The sequence below is a fragment of the Engystomops pustulosus genome, chromosome 1 (assembly GCF_040894005.1).
Source record: "Engystomops pustulosus chromosome 1, aEngPut4.maternal, whole genome shotgun sequence".
Lineage (NCBI taxonomy): Eukaryota > Metazoa > Chordata > Amphibia > Anura > Leptodactylidae > Engystomops > Engystomops pustulosus.
Genome location: NC_092411.1, coordinates 175,495,988 through 175,518,759, shown reverse-complemented (window position 1 = coordinate 175,518,759; position 22,772 = coordinate 175,495,988). Strand labels below are relative to the sequence as shown.

The following is a 22,772-nucleotide window of genomic DNA, read 5'->3' as shown; positions in this document are numbered from 1 at the left end:
TCTAAATAAAGCAAGATTAACCAGGGAAACTGACTCATAGATCCAGGCAGTGTGACTGTAATCATCTTTTTGTTTTATCCATGGCCTCCTCCTTTCTAAAATCAAATTTTAAAATTAGCCAGTTGTTACTCTGTGCACAGTAATGTTACCTTTCCTAATAGTGCTTCCTGGTCGGTCTTCACCCCAAACCGTGGAATATTGCAGGTGGTAAAGCTTGAGCTGTGTGTGAGTTTCTTTACACCACTAATTTGGGACATAGGTCTCTTTTTCTTTTCCTTTTCCTTGGTAGTTGGCGAGGGTATTTCAACTTCATGTTGCTTGTCTGGTGAAAACAGTAAAAGAATGAATGGTACTCTGATTTTATTTTTAACCAGGCTCGGAGATTAACAGCTCTCTGTGTACAAACTCATGGAGGAAGAGCCACTACTCACTCTGTATATTGAATATTTCTTTCATTAAAGGGAATTTGTGGACATAAAGTGACTTAATAGACCACTACCAATATATTATCAAGTACATTAACACCTTCCAAATCATATTTCATTCATAACCCAGTGTGGTGACATCATACCGGAATTCAACTTTGAAGTGATATCTAAATTGTCACAGGTTAAAGTGCGCCTGTCACCAGGGATGTGATTTTAGCTAGTGACAGGTTCCAGTAGTCTACGGTATTCTTATTTTTTAAAAATGACTTTGTCAGCATTCTTAATCAGTTTAGTAGTTTATATATGTTTAATTCATGTTACCTGGCCACTTGCCAATAGTGTGTGGGGAGGCCTGGGGTGGGGATCAGCTGCAGTCTGTGTATGCCTTTGTCAGTCTCCTCCACATTCATGCAGCTCCCTGACCAATCCCCACTTCCTGTCATGAGAATGCATGAGGAGACACAGGCTGCAGCTGCCCCTCTCCCAAGGACTCACCACATTCATCTGGCAGAGTGCCAGGTAATGTGAGTCAAACCTATATAAAGTACTGCAATGATTCAGAATGCTGCGATGATTTAGAATTCAAACAAAGACATTTTAAAAATCATCATAGCATAGGCTATTGAAACCTGTTGCCAGCTAAAAATGACATTCCTGGTGACAGATTCACTTTAAGTACTGAAGTCAAGCTGATGAAGACGCTGGATAGTTATGTCCCTGGATGCAGGGCCATCAGTGAAAACTAAAGGGACAGTCTTAGGTGAGGAGAGCTTGACTTCCATGCTAAACTCTCCAGCTCCGTGACTTAATACAAGCAATTTACATATATCACGTTAAAATAGGGTTTCTGGATGATGCCTTCACATTGTGCCATAAAAGATACATAATCAGAAAGGTGTTTTGCTGCTTGACTACATATGTCTATTGCTTTATTAGGTCAATTTCTGCTGAAAGGGATTAGGGACCAAAAACAGAACAATTGTTGTAATGAGCGCAGAGTACATATGGCCATAGAGGCAAAGTCACTGACCAATACCTGCTGTACATGTCCAAACTGCCATAATAAATACAGAAGTCTTACCTAAGAACGTATTAGATATATATTCAGACACTTGGTTCCCAGAGCGGCTCGTTTCAGACAAATGTGTGAGTTCTCTATTCAACATCCTCTTAAACTGAAAGAAGGCAAAAAGAATATATATCAGCCTAGTCCAAAAACCAATAAAAGTTTAGAAGGGTTAAAACGTAGAATATGTCCGCTGCACCTGACATATCAGTACGAGGGCCTAGTAGTGCTTCTCATTGCATCTTCCTCATCATCCTCTTCTGTTACATTATTTCGTTTTCTGTTTTAGGCCTTGTACACACAGGGCAGTTTTTATGTTATGTAACCAATACGGGCGATTATGAGAAGTGTCAGAATTCATTACTACCAGTAGCTTTTGGGACAAGTTCCTAAATGGTTGGAAGGGCACTGCTCCAGTGCTCATGCAGATAAATGAAGCAAGGAGATGGGCCCTGGCAGGGGCCATATGTGAAATGACTGATACCAAATCATTTGACATTGCATTGACTTCAATGACATGAATAGAATAAAGCACGGGCTGATATAGTGAGTGAAGTAATGGAGAGCACTAGTGATAGTCACAGCGTGACCTGTTATGGGAATGGCAGGCTACCCAGTGCAGTATGATAGGGGTAAACCCCTCCATCTTCGCTAGGATCACTCTCCATCACACACACCTCCGCGTCTCAACAGTCATACACTGCTCACCTTAGCCCACAGAGAGCAGCCCATCCTCTTATACCCAGCACCCACGGGTGTGCTAGGGGATCCCCCATGAGCCACTGAACACCCCCCTGGGAGTCCAAGGAGGTGCCCGGGGAAGCCCGGGGGACATGCTGGGGTCCGGGAATCCCTGCACCGCTCCCCCAACAACAACACAGCGCACCGAGACGAGGAACCAATCAGAGCATAGGAAACGGGCCAATCAGTGAGAAGAAGCCCCAGACACACTAAGGAGGTGCGACCAATGGCAAGATGAGAGTCCATCCAATCACGAAACGTGTCCACGCTAGAGGGCAGGGCCAAAGCTGCTGCAGCGAGAGGACATAAGAACCCGGAAATGGCACAGTGGGCGGAACTACCGCAGGCGATGCGACCAGTCGGAATACACTTGGTCGTGGCGGGAAGAAGGCGACGCGCTGTGATGATAACTGGACCGGCGGAAAGTTGTTAGTATTCTCGTTTTTTAAAGTCCTCTGACAGATCAGAAGCACATGTGGGGGAACACTGGAGAAGGAAGAGGTCTCCAGTGCTCTAGAAATCTGCATGGAAATAATGTTTGGAGAAAGAAGAGTCACTGGATTTCAGATTGCTACTGTTGGCTCATTCCCCTGACCTTGCTTGCAGCCTCTCATTTTGCTACACTAGTTCCCTACACTGTGCTAAAGACATACAATCACATCAAAACCGATGTCTACTGTAGGGAGTCTGTTCCTTTCTTCACTGATTTATATAGATTGTAACCTTTCATATCTCTCCTGATCACTGTAGTTTTGTTTTGGGATTTGCAATTATTTTTGTCGTAATGTATAAACGGACATATCCACCCTTAATCCCTACGGGGCTCAGCCTCTTTTGGCCTTAAGGACGCGGCCCAATTTTTTAAAATCTGGCCTGTGTCACTATAAGTGGTTATAGCGTGGGAACGCTATAAGACAGTGGTGGCGAACCTATGGCGCTGGTGCCAGAGATGGCACTCGGAGGCATCTCTGTGGGCACACGGGCTGTCTCCCAGGCACAGAGTTTGCCAGACATGGCATCTTCCTGCAGTCTCAGGCAGTCCAAGTAGTGCCCTGCTATTGTAAAGTGACTTATCCTGTGCTGCTTGGTCCTGTCCAAAGAGTGAAAAGGTGTCGGAATGGAGCTCAAAGATTCTGGTAGCAATAAGTTTGTTATTGCCTAAATTGCCGTGTTGGCACTTTGGGAAAAGATTTTTTGAGTCTCCCTTTGGGCACTCAATCTCTAAAAGGTTCACCATCACTGCTATAAGATATCCAGGGGATTTTGAGATTTTTTGGATTGAATTTGGATGAAATCTTTTGCATTTAGTTATGAAAAAAAACAAAATTTGGAAAAATTCTTTATTTTTAATGTTCTAAATTCTCTACTTTTGATGCAGATAGTCATAGCACCCAAATAAATTAATAACTTACATTTGCCAGAGATCTGCTTTAAGTTGGCATGGTATTTTAAGATTCCACATATTTTACTAGAATGTTATGAGGCTCAGAATTTCATCATTTTTCACATTTTTTTGTAAAATCACCAAAACCTGTATTTAGATTGACCTGCTCATCTTCTAATTGACACTGAGAGGCCTAAATAATAGCAAGATTCGTAAATTACCCCATTACGGAGACTACACACCTCAACGTATGAAAAACCACTTTTAAGAAGTTTGTTAACCCTTTAGCTGTTTTATAGGGGTTAAAACAAAATGGAGGTGCAGTCTGCAAATTGTAATATTTTTTGACAATACACTCATTTTGGGTGGAAAATTAAACATTTACAATGGATCAAATGAAAAAAGGCTCCACAAAGTTTGTTACCCAATCTCTCCCGAGTACACGGATACCCCATATGTGGTGGTGACCTGCTGTATGGGCACACGGACGGGCATAGAAGGGAAGGAGGCGCCATCCAGATCAGATTTGCTATGTCACATTGTACAGGCTATAATTTTTTTTCTTTTTTTTAATGTGGACCTATAGGAGCTTATTTCTTTTGCCACATGAGATGCACTTTTCTGGTATGTAATTTTGGGGCATCTATAGCTAATTTGTGAGATTTTATTAACTCTTTGTTGGTGGAGGAAATGAAAATCATCAATTTTTGGGAAAATTTTTGTGTTTATTTTTTGGCCGTTAACCATACCATAAAAATATTATATTATTTTTATTCTATGGGTTGCCACGATTACGAAAAGACCTCATTTATATAGATTTTATATTTTTTCCCATTTTTACTAAATAAAAAGTAATTTGGCAAAAATGTTGTTAATTTTAGCATCCCCGTCTTTCATATGCATAACTTTAAAATTTTTCGCCTTACAATGATCTTTTTTCGAAACGTTTTTTTTTTTCTCCGGCGTTCACCGTGCAGGTCCAGTAATGATTCTGTTTTATTATACAGATTGTTACGGACGCGGCAATACCAAATATGCAGGGTTTTTTGTGGTGGTTTTTAAACTTTATTAAGTGTTTTTATGGGAAAGTGACATTTTAGGGGCTTATATTTTAATGTATTTATTTTTTATTTATTATAATGTGTAGTGTTTTTCACTTTTTTTTTTTTTTGAACCAGCAATGCTCTGATCACTGGTTCAAGTTCAATACACTGCTCTACAATACTATTTTATTGTAGAGCAGTGTAATCTGTCTGGCATGCTTGCCCATGCTCAGACACTTTACATTCAGACCCGGAAGGGGTCTGACTGCCAGGGACATCGGGCAGCTCCGGTAAGCGGCGCGGGGGATCCGATCCACAGCGCAAACACCCTTACATGCCGCAATCGGAGTGGGCTCCGATTGCGGGTGTTAGCGCAGGCTGTGAGCTGTGATAGACAGCTGCTGCTTCTGGTGCCTGCTCCGTTTGTGAGCCGGTGCCAGAAGCAGGACGTTATAGCACGTCGCTGTGCACTTAACTTGTATCCCCAGGGACGTACTATAATGTCCTGGTGCGCCTAGGGGTTAAAGGAAATCTACCACATGGGTGCGGTGCTTCTAAAGCAAGTACACTTACATGCTGGGGTGGTCCTCCTGAAACAAAATCTGTTCTTCTTTTTGCTTCCAATTTTGCTTCTTTTTCATTCTAATTCCTAGTTTTTGAGAAAACCATCTTTTAAAATTATGCAACTGTGCCTCCTGAATACATCACGGAAGTCTTGTCTGGCTCATCGTCTGGTAATTTTGAAATATGGTTTTCTCAAAAACTAAGCCATTAGAAGCAAAAAGAATGGATCCTGTTTCAGGAGGCACACACCAGCATGTAAGTGTGCTTGGTAAAGTAGCACTGCATGCATGTGGTAGATTCCCTTTAAAGTTACAAGGCAATAGACAAAAAAATCGACTTTTTAAATACAAATTTAAGTGGATCTCTGGCTCTGTGAAGCATCCATATATCATATTAAATTTGACTACTGTCATGACGTAAATAAAGGGCCTTTCTGCAATCTGTCACAGTAAAAGCTGACCTATATTTACGTGGAGCCATCCTGAATAGGTTAAAGTGGTTTTCCCATGAAAGAAAATTCTCACATTTCTAACACAATAAAGATCATTTTAACCGCTTACTTTCCAATTTTTCTCAATTTTATTGCTATAGCTCCTATCTCCCCCTCGGCTACTCAGTGTAAAATTCCAGGATGTGGACAGGGCCTCTCTAAGCAGACACATTATGGACCATCTAGTTCTGTGGGGTGACAATGTGGTTAATTTATCAGGGTACAAGGTTGTACTAAGACACATAGAAAGAGAGATGAGATGCATGAAATTACACATAGGCTGACAGACTTTCACACTGTGAGCTCTGCTACATCTCACAGATATGTGCCTGCCTCCCCCTTCACCAGGATCACTTATCTCCTTGTAGTATGTAGCCTCTCTCTCTGCTCACGATCTCCTGGCAGGATGTGATCAGTGAGTGTCTCTGAGCTCCGTGCAGGGGACGTGTAGAATCTCACACAGAAATCCAAGGTGGGGGGCCTGACCCCAAGTCAGAAGTTACAGGGTCTTGTCTAGGGGCAACTGAAATTGTGTACACCAGGACTGATAGACAGGTTAGACTTATATCTGTGAAATGCTGTATTTTTGTTAATAAGAGTGAATTAAAAAATGTGCTGAAAAACGTCCCCTCGGCTTATACACGAGTCAATACTTGTAAAAAAAATAATTAAAAATGGACAAAAAAAATAAACTATTTACTCACAATGGCGGCGCCCAACGCGATGTTAAAGAAGACGGCACGGAAGCAAGAAGGGAAGCCAGAAGAGGAGCCGCGATGACATCGGGGGAGCAGCGCTGCGCATCGGGACCACCGGAGGGTGAGTAAATAGTTTATTTTTTTTTTTAATTCTGGGCTGACTGTATACTGCTGGGGGCAGGCTGTATACTACTGGGGGCAGGCTGTATACTACTGGGGGCAGGCTGTATACTACTGGGGTCAGGCTGTATACTACTGGGGGCTGGCTGGCTATATACTTGACTGGGTCTGTGACCAATGCATTTCCCACCCTCGGCTTGTACTCGAGTCAATAGGTTTTCCCAGTTTTTGGTGGTAAAATTAGGGGTCTCGGCTTATACCCGAGTATATACGGTAATTTTGTTATCCTGAATACATATAAGAAACTTGTCTTCGAGGGAATACCATTTAAAGAATTTTTTTAAAATATAAATTTGGTATCCCTGTGATTGCGCCAACCTAAAGAATACATAAGAGATCTAATTTGGAGAGTATAGTGAAAGCTGTAAAAATATTTACACAAGAAAATGGCGCAAATTTTTTTCTACAGTTTCGTCACCTTTGGATTCTTCCCATTGCATGGCATGGAATATGAAATACCCTCACCAAGAAGGACAATTTGTTACACAGAAAACAAGCCCTCATACAGCTTATACACAGAAAACTTTGAAGGACACCTGTCATCAGGTCTCTGTCACTAGTCCTGTCACCACTAACTGTTGGAGCAGCTCACAAGGATCCCTTCCCAGCCTTTATCTAATTAATTCATACATTAATCATTCTTATGGAAAGAGAAAGTGATGTCACCCCTCTTTCCCATCCCCAGCTCATGTCTGTGTGTAATGTATAGTAAAGCATTGCTAGTGTCTGTGCTTTATCTGCTGACCTGCTGTGTTCTGCTATACACATGTGAGAGACACAGACATCAGCTTCACAAGTGCCTGGCATGTTCTGCTATACTCATGGCTGCATCCTGGAGCTGTTGTATCTCTCCTATACACACACAGACTGCAGGGGGCGCCAGCACCAGGAAACACATGGAGGAGCCATTACACCTCATATCATTATACAGGCTGTTAGTTATGTTTATAGAAGTATCTCATACACACAGGCTGCAGAGGGCGCCAGCACCAGGAGGCACATGGAAGAGCCATTATACCTTTTTATATTTTTGTCTACTGTTTTTTTGCAGGACCTGTAGTACTTTGCACCAGTAGCACTCTGAAGTAGATATGTTTTTTTTAACACTTTTTATTGTATTTTTTTTTTTTTTTTTGTGGGATGAAATAGGTAAAAATCATAATTTTTGGCAGGTTTTTAAGTTTTCTTTTTTACGGAGTTCATTGTCCGGGTTCAGTAATTATTTATTTTTATTCTATGGCTTGCTACGCACACAGTGATATTGTATGTGTGGGTATTGTATTACATAATGTAAAAAAGGACAAAATCATGTCATTTTATGTGATAATGGGGATTTGGGGGATTTTTATTATTGTATTTTTTATTGAATAACTTTTTTTTTTTACCATTTTATTCCACCATGGGACATGAACAAGCAATCATCTGATTGCTTGTTCATAATACCCTGCTATACTGATGTATTGTAGGGTATCAACTCAGTCAGCCTATGAACATGCATACTGTAATTTGACACGGTGCCTTTAGCCCCTTCCCGACATTTGACGTAATAATACTGCATTGCGGGAGGTGCATTCCAGCATTTTGCAGTACCATTACGTCATGCTTCTGGCACCAGCTCCTCAACGGAGCCGGTACCAGAAGCATCGGTTACAGCTAGCACCTGTCCCCAGCACCCACGATCGGAGTTTCCTCCGATCGCTGGCATTAACCCCTTACACGCTGCAGTCCTCCGCTGGCAGCTCCGGGGTCTGCCAGTGCTCGGAGCTGCGCAGCCTCTTCCGGGAGAACCCGGTAGCATGCTCTGTGTGTTACATAATACAGTGTATTAGGTGAAGAAGAGGTTGAACAAGCGATCAGAGTATCGCTTGTTCAAGCCAACCTGTAAAAGTAGAAAAAAAAAAGTTAAAAGTTCTTAATAAAGACAAATACATGTATCAAAAACAATCAATCACAAAAACACAATCACCCCCAAAACCCCCCCACATATTTGATATCACCTTGTCCGTAACAAATCTGTACAATAACGCAGAAATATTATTGGACCCGCTTGGTGAGCGCCGTAAAAACAAAACCTGAAAAACTTGCCAAAAATGTAAATTTTTCATAAAATCCCCTCACAAAAGTATTCTAAAAAGTGATCAATAAAAGTTATGTGCACCAAAATGGTACCACAGCTCAACACGCAAAAAATAAGCCCCAAACTGGCTGTCAACCAAAACATATTAACGTTTTGTCTTCGAAAAGATGGCGGTGTAAAATCTCATCAATGAGCTAATGACCCACTAAAATGAAGTATTTGTAAAGTGCATCTCATGCATCTCAAAAAAATAAGCCCTTATATGTCCAAATTTCCAAAAAAATAAGTATAGCCAATAAAAAGGGACAATGTATAATCTGCTCTGAATGGCGCAGCTTCCCTTCAATGCCCTGGCATGTGCCCATACCGCAGGTTACCACCAGATATGGGGTATTGTTACACTCAGCGTTTTGGTATTTTATCCACTGAGAATGTGTACATTTTTTTAAAAATCGCATTCATTCGGCCATAAAATGTTAAATTTCAAAATTGCATCCAAAGCCCCATAACATCTTACAAAAATGAGAGAATGCATAAAAAAACCATCAAGACATAAAGCAAAAATTCAGTTAATGTTAGTAATCACATTTTTTTTCTGTTATAACTACGCATGGAAAAAGTAGAGCATTTGCAATTTCAAAAATTGAGACTTTACAAATTTTCACCAAATATGTTATTTTCATAAATTCAACACATACCAACAACATTTTTCAACTAACATGAAGTACTAAGTGTCACAACAAAACAATTTCAAAATCACTTGGATATGTTAAAGCGTTCTGAAGTTATAACCACTTATAGCGACACAGGGCAGATTTGAAAAAATGGCCCGTGTCAGGAAGGTGAAAAGTGGCTTCGGCGTTAAGGGGTTGAGTTCTCTTCACACACGGCGTCTTACAGGCACTGTCTGCGGATAGCCCTGGGGTCCTGATCAAAACTCAGGGCTGCGATTACAGCTATTGGCGCCCCCATGGTGGAGAGATCCCTGCCAGGCAGTTTAAGTGCATTTAACGGGTTACACACCCACAATCGGAGATCACTCTGAATGTGGATGTTACAATTAGTAACAGCTGACACCCAGTGTTTAATGATGCCAGTTCAGCTCCGATCTCAAGCTAAGCCGGCATCAGCTCTGTGTCCGGTATATCGGACATGGAGCGCTAAGTAGTAACAACTGCATAGAATGGTAGTGAATGGCAGCATCATGTATTTACATCAGGATGCTGGGATACAGAGAATGGTGGAAGATAAGTGAGTATCAGGTTTTCAAATTATTTTCTTACATGTGAAGCAATTATGTAGAAAAAATGCACAATATTACAAAAATACCCCTGCTGCTGAAATTTATAATGGAAGTCAGTCACTGAATGGAGCAAAGCTGTAATTCCAATTACTGCCCCTAACCACTATACAGTGAGATCAGAGTAAACAATGGATGCATAAATGCTGATCGGCAGGGGTGCTGAGGATTGGACCTATCCAATATAATATTAATAGTGTGGCCTATGGAAAAACTCCCAATGTTGTGAACCTAGAATATTGCAATTATGTAAAATTATGTATATTGCATCATTTACTTACATACCGTAACATGCATAATCAGACTTTCCTGTGGATCCTGATGGAACACCATATTTACCATGCATTATTTGGGCAGCAGGCTGAACCCTGCTGGCAACCAAAAATAAAACAAACCCCTCAAAGGACTCAGTGTGGAAACTTTTCTTGAGAGTTAACAGAATATTGTATGAACCAATCTGTTCAAGAAGTGCTAATTTAAGTGCCAATTTAATTTTTATATGGTTATGTTGTATCTATTTATAGTATAAGGTACAATACTATGTCAACGAGAAGAATTGGTTTTCTAAAAGCCGGTATATTAACTGAGGATCTTACCTTGTTTGAGGCCATTTCACTGACTGAATGTCTAGTCTGTAGAGTTTCCAGTTGATCCAGACACCAATCCAACTCTTCCAAAGTTTCAACGGCCAGTTTCTGAACGGCATCCTCTATGGATGGAAGAAAAGTATGATATCAAAAGTATGATATCAAGGGTAAATTTACAACCAGAGGTCAAACTAACATTTTTGCAGAAGGGTAATAATACTCCTCTTACTATTTTTGTAGATTATTTTTAGCCAAGGAGGAGGATGAAATTTTCAGTTACACAAAGAAATAAATTGTAAGAGTATATAGTGTTAATAGACAGATATTTATACAAGAAAACCAGCCACTGTATTTTGTACATTACAAGGGTTCTGATCCAATTTTTCCTGCTTCCCAGTACATGGCATGGAATATTAAATACTGTCACTGAAGTACAATCTGTTATGCAGAAAACAAGCCTTCACACAGCTCTTTATGATAAATCGGCCTAGTTGTTAGGAGATAAACTGCTTCAATAATTCACACATAGAAAACATAGGGTTGATGGCACCTGCAGATTGCTTTTCACAACAAACCCCCAGAACCTTTCATAGTGAGCACACAGCATGAGAGGTGTGTGATCCCGGGCAGGAAATATTATTAGGGATGAATGGAGATGTCCTGTGATGGGCACACAGCTGTCCCCCCTGCAGTATATAGCCTGCCAGCACCCCCCCATGCAGTATATAGCCTGCCAGCCCCCCCCCCCCCGCTACCCTCAATATTATGCCTATACTATACAGCGATGCTCTGGCATTGTCTCCGTGTCCCCGTGCTGTCCGTCGCAGGCACCATGGCGTCAGCCGCTCGCTGACATCATAGTGTGTGCCGATGCCGGCGCACATAGTAGTACGTCAGCCAGCGGCTGACGTCATGATCCCTGCGACGGACAGCACGGGGACAGAAGAGGACCTGCCGGGGGGGCGTCGGAAGATGAGTACACGGTTTGTTTGTTTTCTTGACTTGAGTATAAGCCGAGGTGAGGTTTTTCAGCGCTGAAAAACTCGGCTTATACTCGAGTATATACGGTAATAGCTAGACTTGTAAATTACCCATTATGCAAATTACACCCCTCAACGTATGAAAAAGCACTTTTAAAAAGTTTGTAACCCTTTAGGCGTTTTATAGGGGTTAAAACAAAATGGAGGTTATAATTGTTATATTTTTTGACAATACATTCATTTTGGGTGGAAAATTAAACATTTGCAATGGATTAAATGAAAAAAGGCTCCACAAAGTTTGATACCCAATTTCTCCCGAGTACACCGATACCCTATATGTGGTGGTGACCTGTTGTATGGGTGCACGGCCGGGCATAGAAGAGGAGGCGCCATCCAGATCAGATTTGCATTGTCAAATTGTACAGACTATAATTTTTTTTTCTATTTTTTAATGTGGACCTATAGGTCTTATTTTTTTGCCACATGAGATGCACTTTTTGGGGCATCTATAGCTAATTGGTGAGATTTTATTAACTCTTTGTCGGTGGAGGAAATGAAAATCATCAATTTTTGGGAAGATTTTTTTTGGGGGCCGGTTCTTTTGTGTGTGTTTTTTTTTATACTTTATTAAGTGACATTTTAGGGGCTTACGTTTTTAGTTATATTTTTTTATTTATTCTGTCAGTGTTTATTGTTAACTTTTTTTTACTTCTACAAACTTGAACCAGTACTGCTCTACAATACTTATTCATTGTAGAGCAGTGTAAACTGTCTGAGCATGCAGACACATGCGCAGACAGTTTACAGTCAGACCCAAAAGGGGTCTGACTACTCAGGACATCGGGCAGCCCCGGGGCACTTGGCAGACCTTGGGCTGCCCAGAAGTGGATCAATCCCCCAATAAGCGGCATGGGGGATCCGATCCATAGGGGGAGGACCCTTACACGCTGTGGTCGTGCTTGATCGCGGGTGTTAAAGCGCGGTGTCAGCTTTATTATACAGCTGACAGCCGCTGCTTCTGGTGCCGGCTCCGTTCGTGATCCGGTGCCAGAAGCGGGAGTTATAGAACGTTCCCGTAGGATTGTACTATAACGTCCACGTGCGCGTAGGGGTTAAAGAGACACTTGCCTATGACATCCTAAAATTTTGTAAACAACTGCAATAAGCTATTTCTTAACCCCTTAACAATCAGGACCTTTTTTTTTGCTTTTTGCGTTTCCAATTTTTCACACCCCACCTTCAAATTTCTGTAACTTTTTTATTTTTCCATGTAAAGCACTGTGTGAGTTTTCTGCGTGACAAATTGCACTTCATAGTGACAGTATTTAATATTCCATGCAATGTACTGGGAAGCGGAAAAAAATTCCATATGCAGAGGAATTGGTGGAAAACACATTTGCAACATTTTCTTGTGGACTTGGTTTTTACTTCTTTCCCCCCCAAATGACATTTCTACTTTATTATGGTTGGTATGATCACAGGAATACTACATTTTATATATGTTTTATTGTTTTTTTAATACATTTAGAAAAATTAAAACATTCTTTATAAAAAAAAAAATTCTTCATTTTTGCTGCTAATAATTTTTTCATACTTCGGTGTTTGGAGCTGTGTGATGTGTCATATTTTGCAAGATTAGCCGTCTTTTTCATTGCTACCATACCACTGTACTTTGGATACAATCAGAAACTCAGAAACAGAGATATTGATCTGTTACGTGATGCCATGATGCTATGTACATAATATTGATCTAAGTGATTTACACTTTGGTGCCACTTTTGTGTATGTTGAATACTATGAATATACACAAAATAATGTGGGTGTAATAGGCTACATGTTGCCCAACCCTTGTAAATAGGGTAGGGTTGGGATGACTGTATGTGCTGCATTAACTCATTCTGTCAATAAAAGCTTTTGTTACTCATAATATGATTGCACTTGTATTTCTGTATGTGATAAAAACATCTGACAAACACACATAAAAACCAGAGGGCAACAGATCATGTGAAAATATAATATCATTCTCAAAACTTATGGCCATGACTGTACTCTGGGCATAGAGTACGCATCCATTTTTGAAACTTCATTAAATTTCCGGAAGTCATTCCAGAACCGCCAGGTTCCATTTGGTTTTGGGACCAACACAATGGGCCTAGACCATTCACTTTTGGATTTTTCATTCACCCCAAATTCAACATTCTTCTGACTTCTTATGAAGCTACCTGTCTATGGGCCTCTGGTATTCTATACGGCTTTATCCTTACTCTTAATCTTACATGTGGCTCAGTACTGATACCATGTTCACTGACTTCCGTTCACCCTGGCAAGCTCATCTGATTACATTGTAAAAATTCCTCACAGTCTTGTTTTTGTGAACACGACAATGTACAAGCAATTTTCACCTTACACTCTAGTTCAGTATCTGAGGAAGAACAACTTATTGCTGTAAGTGAGTGCCTTTCCTTCCATGGCTTGATCAGGTTCATATGATATAACTGCATGTCTTTCCTTTTACTGGGCTGATGTACTTTGTCATTTACTACACCAACTTTCTCCAAAACTTCAAAAGGTCCCTGCCATGAATTTACTTTCAACAGTGGTTACCAATATTAGGACATGGTCACCTGGCTTTAGCAGACCGATTGTATACCCTACACCAGAGGTAGGGTACCTATGGCTCAGGAGCCAGATGTGGCTCTTTTGTTGGCTGCATATGGCTCTCAGACAGAGCTTTCATAAAAAGTGATGGCTGCTGTGTCAGACTGATCACTTGACACAGGCAGCCTATGTCCTTTGTATGACCCAGGTGCCATCGTCTAAGCCTGGGTCAGAGAGAAGAGCATGGGAGCAATGAGGAGCTGGCTGCATATAGCACTGGTAAGTGAATATTCTTTTTTTTTTTTTTTTTTTTTTTTTTTTGCTGTGGCTACCTATCTACTTGGGGGCATGTGCTATGGTTACCTATCTGGTAGCTGCCGGTCTTTATAGGAACCTGGGAAGTGGGCAGCACCAATGAGCCGTGCACTGGCCCTTTAAATCCATGAGTTCCGGCTGGAGCCGGAAAGTGGTGGGTTGAGTGAGCTTAGAAAGGGGCGCCACCACGGTGAGTGGCACAGGTATGCCTGCAATCCGAGACCTAGATCGCAGGGGCACCCATGACACTGGGACTACCTATCTACTGGGGGGCATGTGCATTTGGTACGGCTCTTACGGAAAAACATTTTAAAATATGTGGCGTTCATGGCTCTCTCGGCTAAAAAGGTTCCTGACACCTGCCCTACACTGTTCTTCGTGGTCCCTATGTATGAGCTCTTTAATTGACATTACTTTGGAAATCCTTCCCTCCATCTGTTCAATATGGTCAATTACACTTCTGTAAGGGGTGGCCTCAGTCTCCCATGTCTCCTTAGCTACGTCAAGTTGACCACAAGGGTGCCTACCACACACCAATTCAAATGGAGAACACCCTGTGGAGGCCTATGTAACTTCCCTAATGGAAAATAATAAATATGGTAACAAACAGCCCCAATCTTTAGCATCTTCTTTAACCTTTTTCAACATTGCCTTTAAGGTTTTGTTAAATCTATCTACCAGCCCGTCAGTCTGTGGATGGTATACAGAAGTTCTTAGCTGCTTAATCTGTACAATGTTACATAATTCTCTCATAACCTTGGACATGAATAGTGTCCACTGGTCTTTCAGGATTTCTTTGGGAAGACCCACCCTAGAGAAGACCTAAGAAGACTCTTAGATGACGTGTTCCTCAATGGAATTGGCTCAGGATACCTGTTAGCATAATCCAAAATCACTATAATGTATTGGTGTCCCCTAGCAGACAACCAATGGACCCACTAAATCCATTGCGTTCAAATGGTACCTCAATGACAGGAAGGGGCACCAAATGGCTTCTGAAATGAGACACAGGCATATATCTGACATGGGGGGCAGGATTTATAATGGTTCTCAATTTCTTTATGGCAGCCAATAAAACCTCTGAAAGATACGCTCCCTTGTTTTGTCTGTTGTTAGGTGACCCCTAACACATGGGAATGTGCCATATCTAATACCATTTTTCTATAGGGTTTGGGGACAACCAGTTGTTCCACCACTTCCTTGTTGACTTGGACTACTCTGTATAACAGGTCATTGTGCACCTCAAAAAAGTAAGCTGTTTATCAGTGCCTGGCTCTTGGGGTACACCATTGAGTACATGCATATTTCAATGTAAGGTCTTGGAATTGGGCTGTCCCAAAATTAGCCCAACCCACTTCTAAACCTGAAAATGTTTCCGCTGGCCTTGGGTTTTCACTTTCCTACCCAACTAAAACCATTAAATGAAAAATCTCAGGTACCTCTGTAGGTTCCCATACTGCTTGCAATTGCATTTCATTATTCCCAGGTTTGCACAGAGAAGACATATCATTATCATTAGGAAATATTTTTCCCCACAGCTCCAAAAACAAAGGAAAATCATGTCCTACAATTACATGCATTTTACCACCTTTTACCACCCCTACTTGGTGGGACACAGTACCACATTCAGAGTCTATAGTCACTTGGGCCATTGGATGGTCTTTAACATCTCCGTGTACACATTTACCTCCAAGTATTTTCCAGGGACACACAACAATGGGTGAAGATTATTTTGGAGAAGCGTCACTATGCTTCCCGAGTCAAGAAGTGCTGAAACATTGTGGCCCTTGACAGACACCTGGCAGACCGGAGGTTCTCTCACTCGGCACGGCTCAGCACTATAGACAGGTTGTGCATATAAGGAACAGTGTCGAGCCACACAACACTGCATTGAATCTGCCGTCATAGTAGAACAGGCAGCAATGTTACCAGGATGTTTACATTTCCAACACATTTATTTTGTGGGATTTTGGTTTGGGAGCTGCCTCCAAGTACCCTGGTTTATTTCCTTCTGCAACACACCTCTACTCTCCTACAGACTTAGAATGCATCTTACTGGATGAAGCCTGAGCTTTGCAGTTTGACTAAGGTAATTTTGCATTGTCAATTTCAGGTATATTATATCTCTCCACCAGGCTTATCAGGTTGTCTTTATTCTCAGGACCTCCCTGGGCAACCCAGTGCTGCACTCGCACAGGAAGAGCACGGGCAGAGATATCCATCACAACCTTTTCCACTGGTATAGAGGACTCTGGTTGTAACCACTTCCGCACCAAGTGAAGGAGGTCAAACAGTTGGGACCTTGGAGGTTTCTTCTTGCAAAAAGTCAATTGCTGTACCTGGACTGCTTTACTGACCCCCAATTGTTCAAGTATTTCATCCTTCAATTTGCTATAGTCCTTTGATTCTTTCGAGGCGAGATCATAATAGGCTTTTTGAGAGTCACCCATTAAGTATGGAGCCAGCACTTCAGCCCACTGGTCTAAAGGCAAGTTTTCTCTGCATTTCACTCAAAGACAGTCAGATAAACCTCCACATCGTCCTCGGTAGTCATCTTCTGCAAGGAAGCTTGTACCTTTTCTTTTACAATTACATCTGAGGTTTGGCCAGCTATCGAGACAACCTGTGGCACAGACACTGCTTTTCTCAATGCAGCCATTTGTTCCAAAATTAGGCAGTTGGTCTCCTGTTGCTGAGCATACACCAGTTGCTGGGCTTGCAAGGCATCTGCATGAGCCTCCCACTGTTGTGCCAAGGCTTGTTGCTGTTGTAAATTTGCTTGCATGAATTGCTTGATAAGCTCCTCCATTACAATGTTCTTTTGCAGACCTGTAGACCATTTCAGCCAAGACATTCACCAGTACTGTCTGTTGTTGCCCCTTGCAACGGATACCCGAATCCTCAACCATATGTGAATTGGACCCTTTTGTAGACTTGTAGTCCAGGAAAAAGTCAAATGCAGGCAGTGGTAAAACTCAGATGTGTCCAGGGTGTATTTAAAGAAAGTTCAATAACAGAAGCAGCAGGAGCTTTTCTTCAGCAAAAAACCTTCAGGATTTTGGCATAAACAGAAATTCCAAACAATTGGTTCTCACCAGAACTTGTCAGATTAGCAGTCTGAAGTGATCTATTCTAAGACTAATGCACTCTCACAAACTACCTGCATCCATCAACCACTTTACCGAGTGATTGTTTACACTATGCAAAACTATATGTTAAGCCACAAAGCTTCTGGGAGACCGTTCTATGGCTAGAGACTAAAATAGAACTTTTTGTCAAGGTATCAGCTCTATGTTCAGAGCTGAAAAATGAAGCATATCTTGAAAAGAACACTGTCCCTACTGTGAATCATGGAGGAGGCTCTGTTATGTTCTAGGGCTGCAGTGCTGCATCTGGCTCAGGTGTCTTGAATCTGTGGAGGGTGCAATAAAACCTAAAGACTATAAAGGGATTCTAAAGAAAAATGTGCTTCTCAGTGTCAGACAGCTTGGTCTCAGTCGCAGGTCATGATTCTTGCAACATGATAATGACCCAAAACACACACCTAAGAGAAAAACACTGAACTATTCTGAAGTGGCCTTCTATAAGCCCTGATCTAAATCCCTTTATACCGGGGATGGCATTGTGTTGGATACTGGGGCAGTTTATAGTGCGACTGGGATTTGATCCTGGTGCTGTGTTTCTGTACAAAGCTCCGTTTTAGTACTGTACTCATGTATTGAACTCCATAATGGTGCTGTATTTATGTACTAAACTTTGTTCTGGTGAAGTATATATCTAAATTACTATAATAATAATAATGCATGAGACATTGTACATTTTAATTAAAGGGTGGCACTGTATATGTTAGAATTAATGTGGCGGTAGAAAAGTCTACGCTAAATTAATGGGATAATGGTAAAGTAATAGTTCAAAATATCTTTAGCTTGCTACAGTATACTTAAAATCTCCTAGAAATATATAACAAAATTCTGCTTGCATTTTTAGGGCAGTTTATAATCACTACATTCACTACTATGTTCACAAGGTTCAAAAAGGCTTCACAAATGCTATTGACTCTTTAAATTTATGACTCGTTAAAGCCAGAATTCTGGAGCCCAGGGAGGTGGGCGCCAGAGCCTCTTACCTGTCTCACCTGTCCCAGCTCCTGAGTCCCGCCATTAATTGGCGCTGGCCATTTTCCCATAAGGCTGTTTAAACCTGCCTCTCCCATCACATCCTCGAGCCTTAGAGGCTTAGTGCCTCGAGCCTTAGAGAAAGCTGAGTTTGATGCCTTGCGCCATTTCTGTGATTTCCTGTTGTGATGTCCGGTTCCCTTTTTGACTTCTCTCCTTTGCCGCCTGCCCTGACCTGTTGCTACGTCTCCGACTTTGAACCTGTGCTGCCCAGACCTCCTGCCTGTCCCCGACTGCGATATTGCCTGCCGTTTCTGTACCTCGGCCTTGGCTGCCACTGTGGACAAGTCATGCCTGTGGAACGATCTGGTGGTACCACGCCGCAACAAGTCCAACCCACTTTGTGGCGGGCTTTGGTGAAAACCGTTTGCCACTTAGACTCCAGTCCCAAGTAGTGGCTTGTGGCATCGTCCGCAGTGGTTCAGAGGATCCACAGCCTCGGAGCCTGACACTTACCTTAATTTCAGCTAATCAGTCACCTCATTGTAGGCAAAATTATGGCCAGAAAATAAAAGTACAATTATGGAATAAATTACAGAGATTATGTTTCACTTTTTCTTCCCTTAATCAGTAATTTCACAAAAGCATTGACCTTGTAAGCACAATTTCACCAAATTAATTACAATATTTCAGACTGAGAAAGGTGACATACACTGAATTCCAAAAATATAAAAATTATATTGTTATTATTTGAGATTCTACGACTGTAGAAAATTGTTCAGCGTCATGAGAGTTCACATTAGGAAATCACCCTGTAGTGCAAGCATCCATCTACATGAAATAGATGGGTAAAATAAGTTACATTTTTCCATGTTATGGGGTTGTTTGCAGGAAGTGGAAGGTTTGTCAGGCCTCTTGGGAGTAGAACAGTCCCCTGGATACAAGTCCTCTGGTATTTTTAAAGGAATGTCTGACGTCAATTGTTTCCTTGCTTTTTCCTCTATGTATAGTCATACGCTCTGCTGAACTAGCCAATATATCCTAAAATATCATATATCACATCATGTAGTGATTATATCTAGAACACTGTTTTTTTAGGTGCAATACTAAATTTATTGATTCACACTCAAAGGTCTAAATTAGCATTGAAACAAATCAACCAGTTGGATCACTATTGCTGTCCTGTATATTTATATTTTTGTAGTTCTAGGTAAGCAGATGTCAGATGTCATTTATGTGTACATTGTCTAATGCTGTAACACAAAAGAACAGACTTTTTTCTGCTGTATGTGTATCTCCTCCTTAGAGGGGTTGTCTGGGAATACAATGTTTTTATGTATGGCTGGAGGGAGGGGCCTAGTAAAGTGCATATACAGAGGCCAGAGGTGCTCTGCTGACCACAGCTGTGAGCCTACTACAGCATTTGTTTGACTGCACAGCATGAGACTGTCAGGTCTATACACACAGTCAGCATTGCTGAGTGGCACCTTGGCTGAACAAGAATGCAGAGAGCAGCGGATTAAGACTGCCATGGGTCCTAGGCTATATGAATATTTATAGCTCCTACAAGTCTGTAATTCACTTCCTGCATATGGTACTAAAAAGCTTAAAAGCTTCTTGGGGAATGGAAGATGCGTTTCTTCAATCTGCGCCTGCTTTCAATCTGTGGTTTCAGAACCTTTGAAGGACCTTCAAAGGTCCTGAAATGGCTCTTTTGTACATCTGTATTGATAGCAGGAACAGATTTATGAGGATTTCATGGGTGAAGTTCCTTATATAAAATTTGGTGGGAGGTTTTGGTGGCCATAGGCCCCCCTTCAAGGCTTCTGACCCAGTCAACCTCCTATATTATAATACACTACTGGTTGAGAGTATATGCTCTTTGTTATTTTTAAAGTCAGTCCAGCCATATAGAAAAAGAAAATCATCAATTCTGGTTTCAGTTTTTTTTGCTTTTTTTGGTGCCATTCACCTTACCATAAAAATAATATGTTATCATTATTCTATGGATCACTGCGATTACGGTGATACCTCATTGATGAGTTGTTATTTTCAGTGGTGCACATAACTTTCATTTTAATCACTTTTTAGAGAAAGGATATGATGTAAAATAACAATTTTGCAAGTTTTTTTTTTTTAACCGTTCACAGAGCAGTTCTTATACGGACGCAGCGATACCAAATATATGGGTTTTTTGTGATTTTGTTTTTTTGGTACTTTATTAGAGGTTTATAGGAAATGGTGGTGATTAGGGGACTTTATAAAAAAAAAAAAAAGCTCATATTGAGTTTTAAAGGAGCACAAAGGTGGGGGCTGAGAGAGTTCAGGAGTAAGTAGCACAGTTAAGCCACATTTATTTTTTGTTTTGTTTTTTTAAATGCAGACAAACCAAAACAAACCTGGGACTCAGAACATGATTCTGTCAAGGTGTAAGGTACGTTAAAACAAGTATGTTAATGCTCAGAAAAGGCAAAAAGGCATATTTGCAATCCAGCTGTAATGGGTTTCTGCAACCTGTCCTTAGAGAAAATGAGGTCCTGGATGAAAAGTTCCCTTTAGATGGGATAAGATAATTAAATAGATAAATACTGCTGAATGAACAATTCACCCGGTGCTATCTATATATACAAAATCGGTATACAGAGCAACTTGTACAAAGGCATCAAGTGATGAGAGATTACATAGACAAGGAGTACAAAAGGTTGGTCAGTGAAATGTTCCCCCAACTGTTAATAATTTTTGATCTAGCCTGTTCCTTTAAATTTGAAATTATTAATATATATTTTAAGATAAAATCTTGCTTTGCTATGTACTCTATATGGTGTATGTCCATCTGGTTCATGAAAAGCTTTATGTTTTTTAACTTCCTACCAGAAAGGTTTGGTTTACACGCTGCTGGTGGATTGTTGCCAGATGGTCTCCTGAAAAACAGTCAAGACAATCATGAAACCATAGTAATCTAATATTTTTTGATGGATCATATCCAGTATGTGTCTACAACAAATGTATTGGTGCACATAACAGACCAACTATGTGAACTTAAAGCCTGTAGTCTTGAAATTGTAGATTAACTTTGTAGATGCCTCAGTCAATAGAGACCATGACATCTATACAGACAAGCAAAATGGCAACTATGCTTTAAACATTTGACTTTTTAGATTTCATATGCATTACATCCACTACAGCTTTCAACATGACATTATTTTATAGACACTCATATTGGCTCATACATAAATCTAGTTGTTAGTTGTTACATTGTTACATAGTTAAAAAAGAAACATTTCCATCAAGTTCAACCAAGGAGGGGAAGGGATTGGATGAGGAGGGGATTTAGGGGAAACAATTCTATATAACATAACAGTTAATGTTATTTAGATGTAAAAAGGCATCTAGACCCTTCTTGAAGCTCTCTGCTGTCCCTACAGTAACAAAAACTGTTTAGTAATTAAGTTACTAATCCACCATTTTCAGAATATAGGGGTCCCACCTCCTCTGACCTTTTTTTTCCACATTTATATACTTAAATAATTTCTAGGGATTTGATTTTCTATATTTAGCCACCTGTCTTTCATTTTGTATTTTGGCTGATTTTATTTCCTTACAGATTTTGGTAAGTGTTTTGTAATTATTAGAGGCTTCAGGTGACCCGTCAGATTTATATTTTGTGAATGCCCTCTTTTTATAATTTATTGCCCTTTTAACTGTATAATACCATCTATACTAGCTATGCAGATTATTGTCATGTAATTACAATTGTTATTATGTTGTTAGTATTTTGTAAATACATCTCTGGCTTTCAACACTGCTTGAAAACTTGTGGGCATATTCTCGATGAGTCTCAACTGAAATGTGATCCCTGGTCTATTCTACACATTCACAATTTTGGTGTCTGCTCGAGCCAGTCCAGCAAGTCTACATCAATATAATTAAACCACTTCTTCACCAATCTCAACATTTGCTTCTAGTCATTGTTACTCTCATTGGGATTCAACCTAATCACTCTGAGCTGTTAAGGAATGTGAGAACAGGTTGTAATTTGTAGTATACAAGAACATTGTTCTAATTCACGGTCAACCTACAAAGAATGAAGAGGTCTGTAATTTTTATTATAAACACATTTCAATAGTGAGATACAGAATTTTAAAAAAATACAGAAAATCACATTGTATGATTTTTAAATACTTATTTATTGCAATAAAAGAATTC

At 40.6% G+C, this 22,772-nt stretch overlaps 1 protein-coding gene across 7 annotated transcripts in view; it reads right to left on the bottom strand.

The window, feature by feature from the left end:
* PDE4C (phosphodiesterase 4C) overlaps window positions 1–22,772 on the bottom strand; it is a 487,758-nt gene that overhangs the window by 27,129 nt on the left and 437,857 nt on the right. For 6 of the 7 annotated variants that reach the window (XM_072113910.1, XM_072113916.1, XM_072113911.1 and 3 more), the window contains 4 exons: window positions 21,438–21,487; window positions 10,568–10,680; window positions 1,510–1,603; window positions 150–322 (listed from right to left, as the gene is read on the bottom strand). In XM_072113910.1, coding sequence (XP_071970011.1) covers window positions 150–322; window positions 1,510–1,603; window positions 10,568–10,680; window positions 21,438–21,487 — 430 coding nt within the window. Of the gene's footprint in view, window positions 1–149; window positions 323–1,509; window positions 1,604–2,202; window positions 2,470–10,567; window positions 10,681–21,437; window positions 21,488–22,772 lie in introns of those variants that run through there. The other variant, XM_072113917.1, reaches the window with a different exon arrangement.